General features: G+C 41.3%; 1 protein-coding gene across 4 annotated transcripts in view; it reads right to left on the bottom strand.

The window, feature by feature from the left end:
- Positions 1–23,330, bottom strand: part of ARHGAP10 (Rho GTPase activating protein 10) — a 207,914-nt gene that overhangs the window by 65,286 nt on the left and 119,298 nt on the right. For all 4 annotated transcript variants that reach the window (XM_053254179.1, XM_053254181.1, XM_053254180.1 and 1 more), the window contains 5 exons: positions 21,179–21,253; positions 11,421–11,508; positions 10,219–10,277; positions 3,207–3,312; positions 556–715 (listed from right to left, as the gene is read on the bottom strand). In XM_053254179.1, coding sequence (XP_053110154.1) covers positions 556–715; positions 3,207–3,312; positions 10,219–10,277; positions 11,421–11,508; positions 21,179–21,253 — 488 coding nt within the window. The remainder of the gene's footprint in view (positions 1–555; positions 716–3,206; positions 3,313–10,218; positions 10,278–11,420; positions 11,509–21,178; positions 21,254–23,330) is intronic.

Genomic DNA, 23,330 nt, shown 5'->3' with positions numbered 1-23,330 from the left:
AATTAATTTTTAAAAACAAAACATTTTAGTCAGGGTTGATGTAATGCTTCTATAGACATCTGTCTGCCAGTTTGGCTATAATGAATCTAGTAGTCTCCACTATACTGAAAGCAAGGTTTTTGCCAGTCTGGGAAGCAGCAGGAGTGTGTGTGGGAGAGCAGAGTCAGTCAAATGAGCCGACATTCACTGGCAACGCAGAAGTGGTGGTAGAAATAGAAAAGCAATTAAAAATATTAAAAGTAAAAGATAAGTTATGCTTCTCAGGACCAGCATAAAGAAAGTAGCATAGAAGCCAATGCATAAGTTTGTGTTCTCTACTTTTTTCTCTTTTTTTGGTAGTAGGAGAAAAAATACTTCTACTTCAAAAATAAAACCAGAATTCATTCTCTAATGCAAGAAGTTATGCAAGCAAAATAAAAAGTGTAACAGAATCAGAATGCAATTTTATGATATATGAAACCTGCGTTGTTAAATGACTAATGATCACCTTATATCAAATTTTATACAAGCTACGAAACAAAAGCTAATCTTCCCCTGTTCTTTCCCTCTGTTTACCTTATTATGGTTTTCAATTAGAATCTCTACCACAATATTCTGAAACTTCAGGTCCATGAGGGCAGCCACAGTTTCTTCATGAGGCCTCATTAAAGTTGGTCCAAATACTACTCCTAAATTTGCCACAGTCATTAGATTCTTCTTGGCATGGTTTGAAACACTTCAAAAATGAAATAAGGAAGAGAATCACCAAAATTATAAGTCATCTTTGATGCTGGAAAACAGATAACTTTGAAGAAATATCATGTTTCCCTAAACTAGAGAAGCTAAATGTATGCAAAGATTTTTTCACTTTTCTTTTCAAGTCTTGAAATAAAATATATAAAACTTTATCCTCATAATGGAACTGACTGAATTTGAAAATATACCAACACATTTAGGTTTTAACAAGAGGAAGATGTGAAGCCAATTTAAATTTACTAACAAATTTCCAGCTAGCTGCAAGTTTGCAAAAAACAAATTTTAAAAACTTGTTTCACCTTTTATCAAACCTGCAATCAGCAACACTGCTAAGCAAATGCTTACATTGCTTCATTAATAGCTTACATTTCAGCCTCCTTTTCCAAAATGTATTTAAAAAACAAGGCAAGTTTCACATGTCTTTTTGTAAGTTATGTCTCTCTCTCTCTATTCAGTTGTGTCCTACTCTTGGTCAGTCTATGGATCAATGCACTCCAAGCTGTCCTATCTCATACAGCTTCCTTTAATTCCACCATGGTCATCCCAGTGTCATTTTTAATAATATCCAGCCACCAAGTACAAGGCTGTCCCCGTCTCCTTCTCCCGCTGATCATTCCCAGCATAATTGTCTTTTTGACTGAATCAGCTCACATGACATGACCAAAATATGTCAGTTTTTGTTTGGTAATCTTAGCTTCTAGCGATATTATTGGTTTAGCTTGATCTAAAACTTCCTTATTCATAATTCTCGCTGTCCATGGGATATGCAACAGTCGCCTCCAACACCACATCTTGAAAGCCTCCATCCTTCTCCTATCTGCCTTCTTCAAAGTCCAAGTTTCACAGCCATATGTGGCTGATGGAAATTATTATTGCATTAACCAATCTGTATTTGGTTAGGAGACTAATATCTTTGCTCTTCCAAATTTAACTCATGCTGATCACTGCAGTTCTTCCAAATGCTATACGCCTCCTGATCTCAGGGCTACAGTCACCACATTGATCGATTGTAGAGCCAAGAAAAATAAATTCCTTTACTACCTCAATTATCTCATTATTGATCTTCACTCTGACTTGTGTATTCTCTACAGTTTCAATATCTTTGTTTTCTTGATATTAAGGTGCAATCCAAATTTTTCACTTTCTTTTTAAAATTAATTTTTAAAATTAACCATTCTAGAGCTTTCTTGCTTTCTGCGAGCAATGTTGTATCATCTGCATAACGAAGGTTGTTAATACTCCTACCACCAATTTTCACGCCAATAGCAGATTCTTCAAAATGTGCTTTTCTCATAACCATTTCTGCGTACATATTAAATAGTATTGGCGACAGGACGCAACCTTGGCAAGTGCCTTTCCCAATGTTGAACCACTCCGTGTCTCCATATGCTGTTCTTACCATGGCTTCTTGATCAGAGTACAGCGACTGTACAAGCTGGATGAGATGTGATGATATTCCCATTTCTCTGAGGCAATTCCAGAGCTTATCATGATCAACACAATCAAAAGTCTTTGTATAGTCAATGAAGCACATATAAAGGTCCTTTTGATATTCCTTCGCCTTTTCCATCATCCATCGAAGATTGGCAATGTGATTGCGCGTTCGTCTTCCTTTTCAAAATCCCGCTTGTACATCTGGCATCTCTCTATCGACAGTTGGATTCATACGTTGTTGAATGATCTTCAGAAAATTTTTACTCACATGTGGTATCAAGGCTATGGTGTGATAACTTGAGCAATCTTTCATATCACCTTTCTTTGGTATTGGTATAAATAAAGACCTTTTCCACTCTATTGGCCACCTACAAGTCTTCCATACACTTTGACATAACGCTTGTTAATATCTTTATTGGTAAAGCTTTCAGTAACTCTACTGGTACTCCATCAACTCCCGGGGCTTTGCGGTTAGACAGCTGATTGAGTACCCATACAATTTCTTTCTCCAGAATATCTGGTTCCAATGCTAGTAGGTCTTCCCGTCTTATGAAATGACTTTGATTTTTATTTGCATAAAGTTGTTCTGTATATTCCCGCCACCTTTCTCTAATTGCTTGCTAATCATGTAATTCCTGCCCATCATGTCCTCTTACCATTGCCTTTCTTGCCATGAAGGGACTTCTCACCTTTTTCACACAAGCAAAACACTCCCTTATATAACCTCTCCCAACTGCTTTCTCCATTTCCTTACAGTGTTCTGACCAATATTTTTCTTTATCTTTTCTCACTTCTCTCTGAAACTCTGCATTTAATCTTCACATTTCTTCCCTGTCACCAATAACTTTTGCTTTCCTTTTCCTTTCTGCAATTTCTCTTATAGCATCTGATATCCACTTAGCCAATTTCTATATATTCCTATATGTTTCTGTATGTTTCTATAGAGAACATAATTCATTCTGAATCTAATTAATAAAATCTACTATGGACACAAAGAAAATAAAAGTGAAAACTAAATTAGGATACCAAATGCTTACTTGGCTAAGTGTTTCACCAAAATATCCAGCATTTCTTTGTTCTTCTCTGGAAGTTTATGGACCAAAAAGTGGATAGCATTCACACGGGATTCAGGGCTGCCACTTTCTACAAGAACAGAACAGTTGTAGGTTTGTTTTTGTTTTTAAGTCATGTACTTCACAAAATATACTCTTGGTTATATTACCATCAATCACCTTTATTTCGTTCTTAGACCAATATAAGAGCTATAAAATGCATGAGATACAGGATGGGGGTGTGAGATACAATATAAAATATAAAACTACAGTTATGAAGCTATAAAAATACCAACATAAGAGCTATAAAATGCATAAGATACAGGATGGGGTGGGAGATACAATATAAAATATAAAACTACAGTTATGAAGCTATAAAAATGTAGGGTAGTAATAAGGTGGAAGAAAATTTTAAATTTAAAATAGACTGTCTATGAGAGAGAGTCTGCATCCTAGTAAATAGTGGGCCAGACGGGCTCTACATATAAGAGTACTTAAAAATAATTAAGAGTGTTTAAAGGTACATAAGAAAAATTCAAAGTATGCAATTAAAGGAGGTTACAATATCTTATGTGACAGCTGAGGCTAAGACTGGATTTTATAGGTTCAGCCCATGGTCCATCTAGGCCAGAGCTGTCATGGCCCTACAGATTCTACGCACTGCAGCACAGTGCTGTGTAGTACTCTTGAGCCCGAAACGTTTCGGAGGCCATTATAAAGGCTTCTGAAACATTTTGGCTTGGGGGGGGTCGGCATTTAGGCGCCGGTGGGGGGCGGTACTTTAAGGGCGGGGGAGGGTGTACTCACCCCTCCCACCACACTTCACCTGCCAGCGCTCCATTATTTTTAAGCCCCTCGGGGCGGCAGCGTTCCTCCCTGCTGCCCCATTTTCCTTATCGGCCGGAAGTGGCCGGAAGTAGTGACTGCATATGCACATGCATGGCAGACGGACATGCGTGTGCAATGGGCACACGCACGGTTGCCACTTCCAGCCGATGAGGGAAACGGAGCGGCAGGAAGAAACGCTGCCGCCCGGAGAGTCTTAAAAATCACAGAGCATCGGCAGGGGAAATGCGGCAGGAGGGGTGAATACACCCTCCCCTGCCCTTGAAGTACCACCCCCGCCGGCACAGAACAACATTTGAGCACATCCCTACTGTGTAGTATTGTGCATGGTGGTGGAGTCTTCATCCGAGAGCAACAGCAAGGTATAGGGTTTACTTGAGTGACCAGGGTACTTGAGGAATATTGGCAGGATGAGGTTGGAGCCATGGGCATATCAGGGGAGAGGGGGCCCATGTTCATCCTTCTCTCTGGTGCCCCCCCTAGAGTGAGGGAGATAATGAAGAAAATAGGGAGGGGCGGAGCTGGGGGCCTGTGTTCTTTGAACCCTTTGGCTCAATTATAGCTATGCCCCTAGTTTATTTATTTATTACACTTTTATACCGCCCCAAACTTGTGTCTCTGGGCAGTTCACAATAATAAAACAGTTAAAAACACATAAAAACACATGGACCTGTCTCTATGTGGCCACCAAACAAACTGGCAGCAACTGGAGACGGACCTCCATGGACAACTTCAATGGACAGTGGGGCTCATAATGAAGAAGACGTTCTCTCAAATACCCAGGGCCTAAGCCCTTTAGGGCTTTATAAGTTATAACTAGCACTTTGTATTTTGCCCGGAAACCTATAGGAAGCCAGTGTAACTCCATCAGCAGAGGCATAATATGGTCTCTCCGAGATGACCCAGAGACCAACCTGGCTGCCACATTCTGAACCAACTGTACTGAAAGGCAGCCCCACGTAGAGCGCATTACAGAAGTCAAGTCTGGAGGTTACCAACAAATGTACCACTGTTTTGAGATCATTGATCTCAAGAAACAGGCACAGTTGGTTGGCGCGACTATCTCTGCAGTCTGAAGACAACATGCTCTGTAGTTTCAACCTGCTCTGTGTCACAAGGACATAGTCTCTCCGCAGGTGGAATCTTCTTGAACCTGCCTTATAAAACAGCTGATGGGAGGGTGTGGCAATGTGCCAAAGGCCCTCCTGTGGGCTGGGATTTCCAACAATGACAGCTACAGAGCAGGAGAGGGAAGGTATCTCAGACTTTCCAATGTGAAGTTTGGGATCCTGCCTAGATCTGCTTGGCATTCTGTGTCCGTTATCCTTTGTTTAAGCACAGATTTGGCCTGGCTGTATCCCATAGCTAGTAAAAGGGGAAGGGAGAATCCAAAGCTTGGCAGTTTGGTCTGGATAGCTCTATTCCAAGAGGATAGGAAGGAGTCCTGTAGAGTCAGCAGGGCAAATTCATAAGAAAGGAGGGCTAGTTTAACCCCATAGGTAAGAGTGGCCAGCCTTACTCTAGCCTCCACCTTCACTCTCGGTTATATACATTAGCTAAATGTTTCCATCATGTCTCTTTGTTCCTAGTTTTATTTCTTTGGTGGGGGGAGGAGATTGGGGAGGTATTTTTATTTATCTTTAAAATAAATTCCTCCTTCTCCTCATATATTTTTAATAATAAATGGATGCAGTTGTTCTTTGGGTATGTCACTTTTATTTGTCTAGAAAGAAATTGCAGTGTAAGGAATTGTGTTACTTTAAAAGGATGACTTTTATTCTCTTGACACAGTTTATAAGATGTCTTAGGGATGAATCAGGCATTACTTGTTTTCCCTTTTAAAAAACCAATTTTGGTTCTAATATTTAGAGATTTGACTAACAGCACTATATGGGTGCAACTCAGATGTTGCTATTTTAAGCAAACAATATGTCCATCTGCTGATGGCAAGGCCCCCACCAAATTGTATAACCCCTAAAGAACAAATTCAAGATTCTCTTATATTTTGCAGGGGAGGGGGAAACCTATCCCTACTCAGCCCAACACAGCGCCCCTACCAGTGCCTGTTGCTGGTGTGTGTGTTTTTCATTACATTTGCTAAACAAACTGATTTGTGACTTTTTTGTTGCCACTGAAAAGCAATATATAAATAATAATCATCATACCGGGAACATATTCCTGAAGACTTCATAAGAAGAAAAGACCCATAGTAGAAATGACATAGACTAAGGGGCACAGAAAGTTGGGTTTTTTGGTGTGTGTTTTTTAAACGAACAATGCAAATGCACCCAAAACTAGAGGTTTGCCTGCCAATGGAATGTTAGGCTATACCAGGGGTTCACAACCTCTAACAAGTGTACCCCTTCTGTCACAAACATTCAGCTGTCCCATAGAGATTCGTCTGCATGCATGCAGTGGACACATGACTGAAGACGGATCTGCTTCAAGCCAGCAATCCTTAGCTGGAGAACAAATAGCACAGCTGCAGCTTGGGGAGGCAGGAGGGCTCAGAGAACTCCAAGGTGGTCCCTGTTCAGGACCCCGAGGCTGTATGATGTGTTGGAATATCTCTAAGCAAACTTGTTGACATATCCAATAGAAAGGAGAGGAGAGCTGGTCTTGTGCTAGCAAGCATGACTTGTCCCCATAGCTAAGCAGGGTCTGCCCTGGTTGCATATGAATGGGAGACTTGATGTGTGAGCACTGCAAGATATTCACCCTCAGGGGATGAAGCCGCTCTGGGAAGAGCAGAAGGTTCCAAGTTCCCTCCTTGGCTTCTCCAAGATAGGGCTGAGAGAGATTCCTGCCTGCAACCTTGGAGAAGCCGCTGCCAGTCTGTGAAGACAATACTGAGCTAGATAGGCCAATGGTCTGACTCAGTATATGTCTGTTTCCTATGTTCCTAGAAGCCCACTACCTCTCTTCACCGTTTGCAAAAAATTTATTTATTTATCAATTAAAAGATTTAATATACCACCCAATCCACAGACTCAGGGCAGTGTACAAAACAAGAATAGCATTTGAGATTTTAAAAATAAAAATAACAGCAAAAAATTTAAAAGGCAAGCGCCTGGCAGAAAAGAGATGTCTTCAATAAGGTTTTAAAGGCTGAAAGGGAGGAGACAGACCGAATCGGGGGAGAGTTCCAAAGTGAAGGGGCAGCAACAGAAAAAGCCCTTCCATAAGACCTAGCACTATGGACCTCTCTCCAGGTGCTGGCCTTCCTTCAGGTTCATTTTCCTCCCACCATACGTCACATCCCCACTTGCCCCAGACACTGGTTACTTTTACGTTTGCACTTCTGCTACCACGCCTCTCAATCAACCTCCCTAGGATGCTCTCCCTCTTTGCCAAGCAGGCACCGCTTTCTGATCTTAAGCACCGTGACATTTCCTCTGTGTCTATGCTCTGATGAGCCCTTCTTAGCTTAATTCCTTATCTCCACTCCTCAAGTCTCATTCCCCACCTACCCTTCCTTCAAGGTTCCTCTCAGTCCATTGCTTGCTCTGCACCATTCCTTCAGTCTCATTACCAGTTGGCTCCATGTCCCTTACTTCCCCACGCTCCTGCATAACCCCTTTGATCAGGGGTGTAGCCACCATTGGGTGACTGGGTTCAAAGAACCCGGGCCGGAGCCCCTCAGGGGCCACGCCTTGCGGCCCTGACACACACCCCGCGTCTGACGTGTGGGGGGGGGGCTGGTTTAGCTCCCGAGCAGGGCTCGGTTCAGGAGTTAAATGGCTATCGCTGCATTCACAGCGTAGCCCGGAGTGGATCTACCCTACCTTAAAGGCAGGAATAGCTGCTTCTGGCCGCACTGCGAGCACAGCGATGGCCTCAATCTAGCTCCTGAACAGGGACGTGCAATCTCGTTCAGGAGCCAGACCATGCCCCCTGCATCTGACATCAGATGCGGGGGCGTGGCTAACCCTCGCATCTGACATCAGAAGTGGGGGGCGGTGTGAGCAGGGCCGCCGCGGCTGGACACAGGCCACCGCTGGTCTGGCCCCACTCCTACCTTTGATTCCAGTCAATGAACTTTCTCTTTCCTCAGCTTTCACCTCACAAATACTGGACTGCAAAACTGTTTAGTTTCCTGAGCAACTGGCATTCCATGTCACCACCACACCAGTTCAGTCAGTGCCAGAGGCTTGTCTGCCATAGGCAGAACACAATACAGATTCTCCAGAAGAACTAAAAAGTTCTACTTAAAAAAAAAAAAAAGGCAGTGAGGCTGTTCTCACAAGCAGCCAAGCCTGGACTTGGCTGCCTGTGAGAACTGTCGGGATTCACACAGATCCCAGCAATGCCTCCCTTAACCCATCTTCTGGAGAACATGTGTCAGCTTGAGTCCCAGCCTCAGAGTGATCCACCCTGCACGGAACAGGATTGATCATGTGGGAGGGCACTTCGTACTCCCACCAAACAAAAACAATCATCTTGGGGGAATGCAAGGTTTGCAGAGCCTTCCCCTCACCCGGCTGCTCAGTAGGTCATGTGAATGGCCCTAGTTTCTTTAAAGGCAATGTGTTTCAAATATCTATAAGTGCCTAAAAGTATACTATCCAGCTTCCACTTTACGTTTCTGCATATAGCATTCATGAGGGTTTGATGAACAGGAGAACTCTGTGATCTGCGGGGGTTCTGTTTTGTGGGAAATGGGGCGGATAGTGAAACTGCGGATAATGGGGTATGAGGGCAATGCGAATTGGGGAGTTAGGTTCTCTAGCCAGCGAAAAGAGCAAATAAAAGCAAAAAACTGGGGGGAAATGGGGGGAGGAGTACCCTACCATATTCTACGTGTCCCTAACTGTCCAGCAATGTACCCAAAATGCGGAAATGTTCTTTTTTTCCAGTGAAAAAAACCTGCATTTTGTTTGTCTTTTTTACAAAAACAAGCCAGAAAATGGCTCCCTAGCCAGTGAAAAGATCAAAAGGGTCCAGAAAGTAGGGGAAATTAGGGGTGGGGAGTGCCCTATCATGCTCTATGTGTCCCCAGCTGTCCAGCAATGCCCCCCAAATGCTAAAATGTTTATTTTTTAAAAGCAAAACTATTGGGTTGTTTTTTAAAACAAAAACCAGCCAGAAAATGGCTCCCTAAACAGTGAAAAGAGAAAAAAAGGCCAGAATGTGGGGAAATGAGGGGGATGCACTATCATGCTGTATATGTCCCCAGCTGTCCAGCAATGCTCCCAAAACAATGAAGTTTTTGTTTTATTTTACAAGAATGATATAGAAAATGGCTCACTTACTTAAAATAAGGGAGGAAATGGCAGGCAGAAAATGACCTCAGAGATCATTTCTGCCCACCCCTGGCCCATAGATATGTGAGTCTTAACCCCTTTGTTGTCAATTTTCCACGCGTATACCGGGGTCAGGTGGCAATTACCCAACTGCAGAGAGGTGAAACTGCGGGTGACGGGTTCGCAATTAACAAGATTTGCCTGTATGGACAGTACATTCACATAATCCATCAGTTGCATCCTAAATGTTTTTAGCATGAACAGAAACAGATCCACTGGCACAATGGGAAGGGCAATATTTATTTATTTTTAACCAATATTCTCTTATTTCTGTACAATACAAATATGTGCTTCTGAGAGTTGGGGTGCTTTCTGGAACAGGATGGCATGTGGTATGAAGGGAGCATAGTTGAAAGAAAGGAAATTGCTCCTATTCCTTGCGTGAGCAGAAATTCTGCTTGCACTATAAGCACTTGGGATCCAATCCAATGTGCTTATAAGGTGAGCAGGCATTCAGAATTTATCATAGTTTTTCACATATAAAACTGATATTGCATTGTGCTTATGGCAGTGAAGCCTCCAATACTGACTGAATGAGCTGGTAGAACTGACAACTTCTGACTAATGAACAGAACATTTTTGCAACTTTGAACATTCTATGCATTTGCAAGAATGCCTATATCAGGGCGGCGGGGGGCGCGGGGAGATGATTTGCCAATGGTTTTCTTTTTTTCTTTTAAACTTTGATATTAAACTTTTAAAAATGATTTTAAACATTTCTGAGATCTCCCAAGTACCAATTAGTCATTTAATTTGCTGAGAGGAGCAGTTTACTTAAAATTAAATACTCTGAACCTCACTAAAGCCATCTTAAAAGAGGTAAGATTTCATTGTGGTAAAATACTTACTGGCAGGAACGATGAATTCTCCATGTAACTCTTGTGTCATTAGAGGCTCCGGAAGGCTCCTGTTAAGAAAATGATGTGGAATTATTAAACTGAAATAAAAGAATGTCTACTCATTTTAGTTGGTATTTCATTCAAATGCACAAATATCCCAAAGAGACATAAGAACATAAGAACAGCCCTGCTGGATCAGGCCCAAGGCCCATCTAGTCCAGCATCCTGTTTCGCACAGTGGCCCACCAGATGCTGCTGGAAGCCACAGGCAGGAGTTGAGGGCATGCCCTCTCTCCTGCTGTTACTCCCCCGCAACTGGTACCCAGAGGAACCCCACCCCCGAGGCTGGAGGTGGCCTACAGCCCTCCGACTAGTAGCCGTCAATATACCTCTTCTCCATGAAGTTATCCAAACCCCTCTTAAAACCATCCAGGTTGTTGGTTGTCACCACATCTCGTGGCAGAGAATTCCACAAGTTGATTATACGTTGTGTGAAAAAGTACTTCTGTTTGTTGGTCCTAGATTTCAATCAATCAATTTCATAAATCCATATGCCTTTCCCTACAGCAAGTAATATTTGCTACACTTTTGCACTAGCCTGCAAAAGGCTAGTGTTGGGGTACTCTGTAGAAAAGTGAGAGGAATCTCCATCTCCATTTTTACTTCAACCCAGTGCTATGAAGAGATGGGGAAAACACTTTGGGTCCTATCGTCAGGTGGGGAAATGATTTGCACCAATACATTAGAACCCTTATCCCACAGTCCATGTGCTCTAGAGACTATAGCATAGATACAGACTGTAAGAGTTTTTCATGAATACTGTACTGGACTATCAAAGATAATCTATCTAATTCTCCTAAACGCACCCGTCACTAATCCCATGCATGGCAGCTCTCATGAGAGTTTGTGAGCAAGCTGCCAATTAGCGGCAGGGATGGGCAGAAAGAAAGTGCTAGCCAGGAGAACTGCCAAGCAGCTGCGAAGGAGAAGTGGCAGCCTGGAGCACGAAATAGGGCTGAAAGCGGGGAGCATGAAATGAAGATGCTGGAGATAGGGAGAACTAGGGGTGCAGATGCTCTGCGCCAGGTCAGCTAGTAATCCTGATTCTTTTAAGGGTTACATGTTTTTCAGCTGAATAATAAAATATTTTAAGTTACCAGTCATAACTGACATAGCAGTTCAATTGCAACATTAGATAAGTAGAAGTTTACCTCAAGTACTGTTTCATTGCACTAGTTATTGTCTTCACCTCCCATTCCGTGGAATTTTCCAGGTCAACTTCATTACATGTTTTTGTATCTAAGAAATGATGGGGTGGGGTGATTAGATACGTACATAGACTAAAGTTTTCATTAACCAAATATACAAGTAACTAACCCCCAGAATAACGCAGATTATGTTTATAGGTTGGAAAACCGTATTCTTCCCATGTCAAAGAAATGGTCTAACTCACTGCTAGATCTGCATTCATGCAAATCTCTGCACATAGTTGTATGTTTTGTGTATTATTTCTGTATGTAAACCACTTTGGGAACTTTTGCTGAAAAGTGGCATATAAACAGTAGTAGTAGTAGTGTGTGAGATTAGTGTGTGCACGCACAAGTAATGCGTGCACCAGTAGTGTGTGCATGTGGGGCACACACACGTAGTGTGTGGTATATAGATATTTAGTGTTGTTGTAGTGTGTGAGAGTAGTGTGTGCGCGCACGTTAGTGCATGCACGTGCGTGCATGGTTAAGACTGTAAGTGCCTTTGAGGCAGAAAAAGGAATAAGATGGTTCCCTATATAAACGGCTTTTAGAACTTTTTTCCCCGAAAGCACTATATGCAGATATTTAATTAAAATAATAAGGAAAGGAAAGGAAATATCCACATCTCTTCTTTTACTGTCAAACATCTCTATCAATGTTACACAATACGCTGACCATCATATTAATTTCATTTACCATCATTTAATTTCCATCATTTAAATTTCATTTAAACAAAACTATGCTAGGGAGCAGAGATGACATAGACTGTCGGCCAGAAAAGGTCAAGAGAAATAAGTAGAGCTCTCATCACCCCCTCATCACCCCCAAATCGGGGGGGGGGGGCATTTTGCTAGTTGAAATGATACGTCTGTGCTATCATTTTATCTTGAAGATGGTATTTCACAGTCCAATAAATTATGCATAAAGCAAATTGGCTGAGATACAGTAGGATTTTTTAAAATTACATTTCCATTTGTTTTTTTATTATGGCAAGTGACAGAAAACATGACAAAAACTACATCAGGCCCTGATTACATTTTGATCAGTACATACACTGCAGCTTTCAGATGTAACCAGGCTTGTCAGACAGGCAACAAATCAAATTAGGCTCCCTCATTAAAGGTGTAGTCCTTTCTAACAGAAACTAAATAATTCTCTTCTAAGGCCAGCCAATTAATTCTTGAAACTGAATATTCACTTTCATTAGATCAATTATTTAAACATTATTTTAAAATACAAGTCAAATAATATTATCAACTTGAAAGCATTAACCACTATCCAAACCATCTGTCTCTTTTTGTTTTTATCTTTCAGCATGTTCTCTTATAAATCTGAAACGGTCTTAAGCAGAGCGCAACCTAGGGAAAGGCAGGCAGGAAAGCTGAGCGGGGAGGAAGGAGCTGTACTCTTACTCCTCTGTGCCTCCTTGGAACAGCTCTGCCTTGTTAAGTCACGGTGCAATGACCTGGTGGCGTACTCGACTCCTAACTCAAACTTAGGCCAAACTCATGCCCTGCCCCAAGATGACTAGGTAGATGGCCCTAGGATGGAGGAGAGATGACAGACTGTTGGTCAGAAAAGGTTGAGAGAAATAAGTAGAGCTCTCAGTTTTCCCCATCACCACCAAGTTGGGGGGGCATTTTGCTTGCTGAATATAAAATCAGAATATTAACATATGATTTTGGATTTCTGAATAATGATATATGATTGGGGGGGAGTGTTTTGGGATAGGAATTCAGGGATTAGACTTTAATAAAGTAAAGTTGTGTCATCAAGTTGGTGTCGACTTCTGGTGACCACAGAGCCCTGTGGTTGTCTTTGGTAGAATACAGGAGGGGTTTACCATTGCCTCCTCCCGTGCAGTATGAGATGATGCCTTTCAGCATCTTCCTATATCACTGCTGCCCGGTATAGGTGTTTCCCATAGTCTGGGAAACATTAGGGATGTGCCTGGAACTGCTCCTCCGCATTTTGGAGGCAGCGGGGGTGCTCCCTTAAGGGCGGGGGAGGGTGCACTTACCCCAGCCGAGGACGGCAACGGTGCGGCAGAGAGGTACGCTGCTACCCTAAGGGCCTTTGATACAACAAAGCACCAGCAAGCGAAATGCAGTGGGAGGGGTAAGTGCACCCTCCCCCGCCCTTAAGGGAGGACTCTCACTGCCTCTGAAATCCGAAACGGCCCTGGTGGCTGAAACATTTCGGAGGCTTCTATAACGGAACGTTTTGGGCATATCCTTAGGAAACATACCAGCGGGGATTCGATCGAGCAACCTCTTGCTCCCTAGGCAAGTTACTTCCCCACTGCGCCATTAGGTGGCTTAGACTTTAATATTTATATTCATATCTGTAGCCCAATTTCTAGTATATTTATTACATTTATTGTTACCAAGATTTGTAACTCCGCCTTTCCCAAGAATGGTCCAAGGCAGTTGATAGAACTCAACAAGGCAGCCGTACCCAGGACGAGCAGCCTAACTCAGCCTAGGGCAACCCAGCCTAGGTTAGGCTGCTGGTGTGGAGCGCTGGGGTCATTTATGATGCCAGGACTTCCACCCCGCCTAACCCAACTTTTAATCCCAGAGCCAGGGTCATGTGTACACAGAGATGGATGCCTAGAATTTCCCCAGCTCCCGGGGGAATCCCACAATACACCACACTCATCGGGCAGTGCATTGTGGGATTTCTGAAGGCTCCACAGATCCAGCCTCCAGAGATCTGTGTTGCATAGAACAGCGTGGATTGTGTGGGTGTGTGATGGCATGCCAAAGAGGACCTTATTGATCAACTGGGGGGAAGGTAGGTCCATCACTGCCTTCCGCCACTCAACCCTCCCTGCTGCTATTTTGGTCATGTGCACGACCTCAGTGAGTGGCATCAGGGTGGAACAATGCTCTACCATCAGAAATTTATTCTGCTCATGGGAGGAGAGTTGAGCTGATTACCTTGTGTGAGCACAACCCTCTTTCCAGATGGAAGAAGCTTCTGACAACACAGCACTACTGTGCCAAAGACCTGAATGCCACCCATTATAAAACTTTTAAAAACCTGAAAAAAATGTTCTCTGTATAGTGCTCTCTGAATAACATATACTTTATTTAACTATTCATAAAAAGTTATGAATTTATATAATTTGTTTATAACATTAATCTGCTCTGAGGCCACTGCAACTACACCAAATCCTTCACTTCTTTGGTTCTTGTGGAAGTTCATTATATTATAAATATAGGGTAGTCAGTTGTTTATTTTAATCATTTTACTGTGCTTTAGAGAGTTCCTTTATCTATAGCGATGACAATGTGATCTATCACAAAAATCATTGCAAAATTAATTAATAAAAATTCTATGCTGTCCGGATTTTCACAGGTTGACAACAGCGCCCTCCTAAGAGAATACTATATTAAAAACCAAAACAAAACCCTTGAGGTATTCTTTTTTCAGGAGGCCATAAAACAAGATTGGACAGGCCTGATTTTTTGTTCAAGTTGCATACAGCTGCTGCTGAAATTCAGCATAATCTATCACACACTGGAAAAGAAAGTATTATTGATTCAATTTGTTTTCCCATCTTCCTCCAAGAAACTCCAGGGCAAAGTACACAGGGGGTTATTCAGTTTTAACTTCACGAAAACCCTAAGATGAAAATTGAGCTGAGAGACAGAGATTTGTCCAGTCAACCACAGACTTGTTTGAGCAGAGGGTTGAAACCAGATTCCCACCAAGTCCAACACACTTTCTTCTATATCACACTGGTTCTCAAGTTATCTTAGTTAATTCCTTAAGTTATCTGCAGTCCAAAGTTTCTGTTTATGAAACATAACTTCTTGAGCATTAAGTCCTAGAATCAGGAACTTAATGCTATTAATAGACTCCCCCCGCCCTGGATTTTTACAATCCTGTCAAAACAAAAGCTGACTTTTTTGACATCAGCATTTAAATGCAACAAACTGCACAGAAACACAATAGCACAGTTATCATGTGTATCATACATAAATAGCAAATAGCCCCAAGTTATGACTCCAGCAGCATGTTGCTAGCTAAATTAGATGCCAAAGCATCTTCAATACCAAATTTATTTCCTTTCCCACAGATAATCAAGAGTTGTAAGCTTCAGTATAGTGGAGATGAACAAGGGCAGCTCCTTTAGAAATGAGACACAATATATCCAGAGATTAAGAGGCACAACTAATGTGGCCCTTTACAAACCAATGTAGGCTAAATATCCCAGCACTGCTATTGTGTATTGAATAACAGAAACTTCAGCTTAAACTTCCTTATACCACAAATGCATGAAATAGAATCAAATCTGAAATATTTCAATTACCTCCCTAAAAACACTTGGCTATAACAAAATCATTTTTACATATGATGGTGTAATTAAGTTTGTCCCTCTGCTAGTGATCAGCTATATCTAATGACAGTAATAAGTATCTTGTAGAAATATACTTTGGTATTACAAGACAAGTAAAAGAAGATAAGCATATCCTAATTAAATATTTCCAGTTTCTCATCTACTATGAGGAATTTGAGGATGTTTCACTTAGATCTTACTAATAAAAGTGCCAATATGCAAGCCAAACAAATTAGGAAAGAAACTGTGGGGGCCTAAGCCAATTCAAAGTCACTTGGACAAAAAAATCAGCCTAACACCACATAATTGTTTTGCCACAAAAACCCTAAAAAACAACAACACACATCTTAGTAATCGTAAGCAGCAAAGAAAAACTGTGCCATGATGCTATTTCACCATGTAATACAGACAAGGCTCACTGCTGAAAGCATACGTTGTACCTACTTTAGGCAGTAATCACTACTATATTATAATTAAAACAATGGAGCCTCTCCAGGAACACGATCAGCTGATTAACCCCCTTGTATCCTAATAGCCTTTTTTACCCAGGGGTGGGTGGTAGGGTAGAGACTAACACACCCAGCAACTGTCTATGAATCTGTTTGATCTTTCAAAAGAGAGCAAGCCTCTCTTTTATGTACATACAATGACATGTGAAAGAACCAAATATGGATCCACTTTGGTTCTTCCTTTATGAAACATATACAGTTCTAGATTATAATTTGTGACTGTTCATAACAGCGGGAAGTGAATTGACTAGCAAGCCAGAGCTTGCCAGTTTGAATCCCTGCTGGTATGTTTCCCAGACTATGGGAAACACCTATATCAGGCAGCAGTGATATAGGAAGATGCTGAAAGGCATAATCTCATACTGCATGGGAGATGGCAATGGTAAACCCCTCTTGTATTCTTCCAAAGACAACCACAGGGCTCTGCGGTTGCCAGGAGTCGACACCGACTCGATGGCACACTTTACTTTATGACTGGTAACTGAGCAATCACTCCTGACAATCTTATCTGACTGTCCAGAACTAACAGAGTTGCTGCTCTCTATAATTAACAAGGAACACATGATAAAGTATAAACATTACAGATTTTTTTAAAAAGGAATTTTATTTATATTTATTTATTGTTAAATTGTATACCACTTTTCATTAAAATAATTTCAAGGAAGTTTATAAAACATCTAAAACAATATAAAACTATAAAACAGTTACACAGTAAACATATTAAATTGGAATATAAAAATACAAATCTAATTAAAAGTTTTAAAAACATACACAATGATACCATACTGTGAATTATTTCACTGTAAAAAGCACGGAATGGCTTTTAAACATTATTTTTTAAAATATGTATACCCCACCCCTTCAGTGCAGTAATGCTTGGGGCAACTTACAACATTAATAAAATAGAAACAATACAGGTTAAAAAAATCAAGCTAAAACCACAATTAAAATAACAATGTTTAAAATGGAAATTAAAAGCTATAAGCAAAAAGCTAAACACTAAGTAACCTACCAGATAAAAGCAGAGGATAAGATGTTAAAAAGCCTCTCTAAAAAGATATGTCTTCAGTTGTTTCTTAGATACACTAAGGGAGGGAGCATGATGAAACTGTTCTGGGAGGGTGTTCCAAGGTCAAGGGGCCACAACTGAAAAGGCCCTGTCTCTAGTTCCTGCCAGCCAGATCTCCATTAGTGGTGGGGCTATGAGAAAAGCCTGAGATACAGAGTGAAGGGCCCTGGCACACCCATATAGGAGAATGCAGTCCGACAAGTACCCCAGTCCCAAGCCATGTAAGGCTTGGGATATTTAAAAAACACCTTGGGGTGTTTTGAATATCGAGGGAACAGCAAAACACCCCAAATTCTCTCTCACAGACAATCAATGGCTAAATTAATTCCTTATGAGAGCTTTGAATTCTGCACAGTCAGCCTCATGTGTTTTATATCTCGGTGGCTTTTGATATTTTTGCTTTTCACCTCCTAGTATTTCCTCAATGATGTGTTGCTTCAAAAAACATGAACCCTCTTCAGATGTTATTAATGCAAGCAGCATTCATGCTTACAGCAGGGAAAGAGAGAAGGAAGTCCCGCCTCACCGCTGTCACTCACCTCTTCCTGCAGGACGCACAAGCTTATGGTGCAGCTTATCTGAAAGGGGAGGTGCCATAAGCCTGTTCACCGACAATTCCGTGAGCTGCAACCTCAATCATTTAAAGTTGCAGCTCACAGAATCGCCAGTGAACACCGGCATCATATATGTGATTGTTAGGTTGGAGGGTGTGTATGACAACAGGGTGGTGGGACTTTCTACCCCCCGCCCTCAAGCTGCACGCATGAGTGCTGCTCAGGCTGATAGCATCTGAAGAGCGCTACAGGCAGAGTTATATGTATTCTCTGAGAACCTCAGAATTGCTAGCTGTGATTAAATACATTAATATTTAGCAAGATCACTATGATAAATTGACATGGTATACAGGATCTCAAACCGGACGTCCTATCATAACTCCTGAAGAGACAGCCTGTTAAGAGAGAGTCATACAGGTGGCAAGGAACTGACAGCAGCATATAATATAAAAGTGCTTTGCCATTCACATAGTGTCTGGGGTAATGAAATGAATTCACTTGCTGGTTTCCTCTAGTTTTCTCTGCCAAAGAACACTGTGTTATCAGCACAGATGGTGCATGCATGGTTCTGGAGAGGAGCCTGTTGCAAACTAGCTTCTCTGAATATCAATGAATCCTCAAGAATCAGCCCCATGCTGCTGTCAAGTGACAGATTTGGGAGATTCAGAATGCTGAAATAATCCCAGTAGTCTCATCTGACTGTATGCACTGTCAAGTGCTCCGGACAAGAAGTCTGGAAATACTGCAGTCAAAAGACTGCTGAAGTGAGGTCAGATGATAGGCAAGTAAAGACTTTCATCTAAGTGCCCATGCCTTGATGATGCTTATGAGGTATAGCCCAAACTGGGGGTTGAGTAAGTGAAATTAAAATATTGCAAAATGTTCAATAAATAGATGTGCTGTAAAATCAAGCTGAGGAATTATTTATTTATTTTATTTAACACATTTTTATACTGCCCAAAACGCAGGTTCTTTGGGCGGTTTACAACAAGACAATAAAAATAAACTAGTAAAAAGATTAAAATATTTCAACTATTAAGATTTAAAATGTTAAAACTATTAAAACACAATTAAAACAATATCTAATTAAAAGCCTGGGTGAACAAATGAGTCTTGACTGCCTTTTTTAAAAGTTTCAAGAGATGGGGGGGCTCTTATTTCAACAGGAAGTGTGTTCCAAAGCCTCAGGGCAGCAATGGAGAAGGACCGTCCCCAAGTAGCCACCAGAGAAGCCATTGGCAACTGCAGACAAACATCTCCAGATGATCTCAATGGGCGTGTGGTTCATAGCAAAGAAGATGTTCTCTTAAATACCCATGGCCCAAGCTGTTTAGGGCGTTATAGGTTATAACCAAAACCTTGTACTTTGCCCGGAAACTTATTGGCAGCCAGTGTGGATCTTTTAAGATAGGAGTTATATGGTCTCTCCGAGATGACCCAGAGACCAATCTGGCTGCCACATTCTGGACCAACTGCAGTTTCTGGACTGCCTCCAGGCAGGCATTTAGGGAGGTTATACCTTCTCCTGATGATGTTGACATGGATAAAAAGATTTGGGTGTCATCAGCATACTGATAACACCCTGCACGGAATCTCCTGATTATCTCTCCAAGTGGTTTCATGTAGATGTTAAACAACATCGATGACAATATGGAGCCCTGAGGGACACAATCTGGGATCTGCCCATGAGGTACAAGTGGAACCACTGCAAAGCAGTGCCTCCCACTAGGATTGAATCTAGTGTTTTTTCTGACTGTAACTGATGGGCGGGGGGGGGCGGAGTCTGCCCGATATAACTTCTTAGCCTCTATCTTTTCTCTGCACTGGAAACTACATATATTGGTCAGAAGCTAATTTAAATTCATTTAAACATTTTGCCAGGGGCACCTGCATTTCAAAGGCATCATGTTATGGCCATTGCTTGTATTGTTGGTATACATGTAAAATGACACGTTTTAGAGATCAGTGTAGTCATTAAAAATACTTGTTAAAATCATTTATTACGCGTAGCATATACAATGTGGTTTCTTTCATTCAGAGCCCATGCAAAAAATTATCTGTTGGAAAACCATCTTAAGAGGCAAACAAGGGAACATTTGTATAATATAAAACATAAAAAATTAAAGTGCCACTGATGAGTCATTTTCTGGAGAAGGATCACTCTGCAATCAACATAGTTAACCAGAACAATGAAAAGGTTGTATTAATGAAGGAAATGTGGAGGATTCTGAAATTTAGAACTCTGGACCCATAGGGGTTAAATGAAGAATTAAATCCCACCCCCGCCCTTTAACAAGTTTCTTTCTGTGGCTACTCCCATAACAAAAAGTAAAGCACTTTCCCCTGAGCCCTTAAGAGGGTTAATGGTTACAATTGTCTTTCTATGGATAAAGACTGATGTAGTAGATTGAAGATAACAAGCAGCAAACTTTTAACAGAGCTCTTGTAAGATTACAGTGTATCTACGTATTTTATTTTTAAGGATTTTAAAGTTTTATCTTGTACATTATATGTTTTTGTAAAATGATAATGTGGTTATTCCTTTTGTTAGTTTTTATAAAATGAACTTATATTTTAGCATGGCCCCTGAAGAAAGCCTTGAGGCTGAAAGTTATAGGCTGAATGTTATAGGACATATAACATCTACCACAAATGAATAAATACCATTTACAAAAATAAAAGGACCTCACATATTTCATAGCATCTTGAAACATGATCTCCTTTTTGCTGACTCCCCAGTGGATGCTTCCTAGTTTGTTTGTGGTTTTAGGCTTTCTGATGAAGTGTAGCCCAAACAGAGAATTGATTACGTTAAATATTACAAAATGTGCAATAAATGTACTTCAAAATCAACTGAGGAATGTAATCTAAAGCGTGGGGGGGGGTGCATGTTTCAATGACAGTCAGAAAAATGTTTGCCTTACATCACTCCTCAGCCTATATCTTTTCTCTGCACAGGAAGCTACATATTAGATCAAGCTTCTAAGATATACTTTAAAATATTTTAAGCAGCATCTTTGATTTTATTAAACACACTACCCTGATTCATTCTAAATATAAGAAGCAAGGGGAAAATGACAGAACCAAAATGCCATTCGTTTTAATCTTTCAGATGTACTTAGATATAAGCTTGAGCAATACCCTCTCTCCCTAAATACTATATAGGAACATAAATACACAAAACAGTTTGCAAGCTAAACATGGCATGATAAAAGTGGAAATAAAAATAAGAGGCATACCCATCAACAAATTCAGAAGTCTCTGGACCTTTGAACTCACCCCCACAACTCTGTATAATCCTTGGTCATTTATACCTGGGGGCAGGGAGACAAAGGCAGAAAAATTGCATTAGAAATGAAAATATGAAAAGCAGTGAGCAGGCAGTCTCAAAGCTGCATTCATTATCATAGTTTCTATAAGAAGAATGCAAAATAGTAAGATTAAATAAAAGGAGCTTAGAAAAGGGATAGCTCAGGAAAGAGGAGCAGCGGGTGAGAAACAACCACCACATGATTCTGTTTTGAGTAGTCTTCAGCTAGAATGAGGAATGCCGACTTTTATTTAAAGGTTCAGAAGGGACACAAATATAAATGCAGGCTTCATTTTACAAGTCAGTCAAGCCCAGGAATTGTGACAGGTTTGGAGTTCTGAAACAAGGACTTCATTCTTCCATACATACATAATTGGTACATCTATGAATACGAAAAACATTTATATATTCTACATTTTCAACACATGTTCTCAAAGCAGTTTGCATAGAAAAATAAATTAAAGAATCCAGAACATGATTCTCTGTCCCCAAAAAGCTCGCAATCCAAAAGAAACTGGAGGGGTGTTGTTCTAGAACAAGGAACAGTTGCTCCCCCCTGCTAAATATAAGAGAATCACAACTTTAAAATTCTTTACTCAATTAGCAGGGAATACTCAGCAGGAGTTAACATTTCCACACCTAGTGGAAAATGCTTCCTCCTCTATGTATACCCACCATTACCTATCCTAGGAGCCACACAGTGGGGCAATTCACACAACATACTGGATGGGCAGGCAGAGGGAAGGCTCCCCAAACCTTCCCTTCCTCCCAGACAATCCTTGTAAGCCTGGTGGGAGCGTGCTCCACATTCCCACATGATCAGCCCTGCTCAGAGCAGGGCAGATCGCTCTCAGGCCAGGACTCATTGTCCCAGTCTTTGAGAATCCCACAACGCACCGCACAAGCGTGAAGTGTATTGTGGGAATCCTACCCCCACCCCCAGCAACGGGTAGATGCCTGTCAGTGTTTCAGCACCAACTGAAAGCAGCTGGCGCTGACACACAGGCACGTAAACGGGCTTAAGGGAGTAAACGTACTTCACAGGGTTGTTGTGAAAGAGAAACTCAAGTATGTAGTACACCGCTCTGGGCTCCTTGGAGGAAGAGTGGGATATAAATGTAATAATAATTATTATTAAGGAGCTGTGTTTCTTAGCCAGGTTTGTCACTGAAGCACCACTGGGAGGCATGTGCCTCCTGGTGGTTCCCACGAGCAGCCAAGCCCAGTTTTAACTGTCCTAGCCCGGTCTTGGCTGCTCATGAGAACAGCCTCAATCTCTTCTTGAATGAGGTAGAAGTGCTGGAGGACACTTCGCAATTTAATGTTATTCTTTTAAACCACAGAGGCATTTAAACTACATACTGCAGCTCAGACAATCTTCGGCCCTTTACCAGTCCTATTTGATTCCACCCTGCTGTGTACATTGTGTACTGTGTACATACAAATATTGTCCTATTTGATTCCACCCTGTTGTGTACATTCTTTTTTGCCACAACTCTTTGCTCCCCATCACATTTGCTCCAAAATAGCAAGCAGTGAAACATGTAATGCTTCTATAAGCTTGTTCTTCTATACTGTTTTTTGTATGTCTAACAGCAAATAATATTTAAAGGTGTATGCATGCTGGAGATATATTTCAAGAAGGTTATGGAAGTCTGAAGCCACCTAATGGCGCAGTGGGGAAACAACTTGCCTAGGGAGCAAGAGGTTGCTGGTTTGAATCCCTGCTGGTATGTTTCCCAGACTATGGGAAACACCTATAATGGGCAGCAGCGACATAGGAAGATGCTAAGTATCATCTCAAACTGTGCAGAAGATGGCAAAGGTAAAATCCTCCAGTACTCTACCAAACAAAACCACGTGGCTCTGTGGTTGCCAGGAGTTCACACTGACTCGACAGCTTTACCTGTGTGGAAGTCTGCAAATCACAGCCAAATGGACCCTCAACAAGCTAAAGATTAATTTTTAAGGAACTGCTTCTTGTCTATTACTCATTTTGTAATGCAATCCTGTGAGTTATACAAAATAAAACAGATACACCATCACTTGAGCCAGATAAGCTTAGTGGAAATCCAGACTAT

This window comes from Hemicordylus capensis, chromosome 5, assembly GCF_027244095.1.
Source record: "Hemicordylus capensis ecotype Gifberg chromosome 5, rHemCap1.1.pri, whole genome shotgun sequence".
NCBI classification, from domain to species: Eukaryota; Metazoa; Chordata; class Lepidosauria; order Squamata; family Cordylidae; genus Hemicordylus; species Hemicordylus capensis.
Note: the sequence above shows the minus strand (reverse complement) of the source record. Positions and strands in the feature narration are given on the sequence as shown.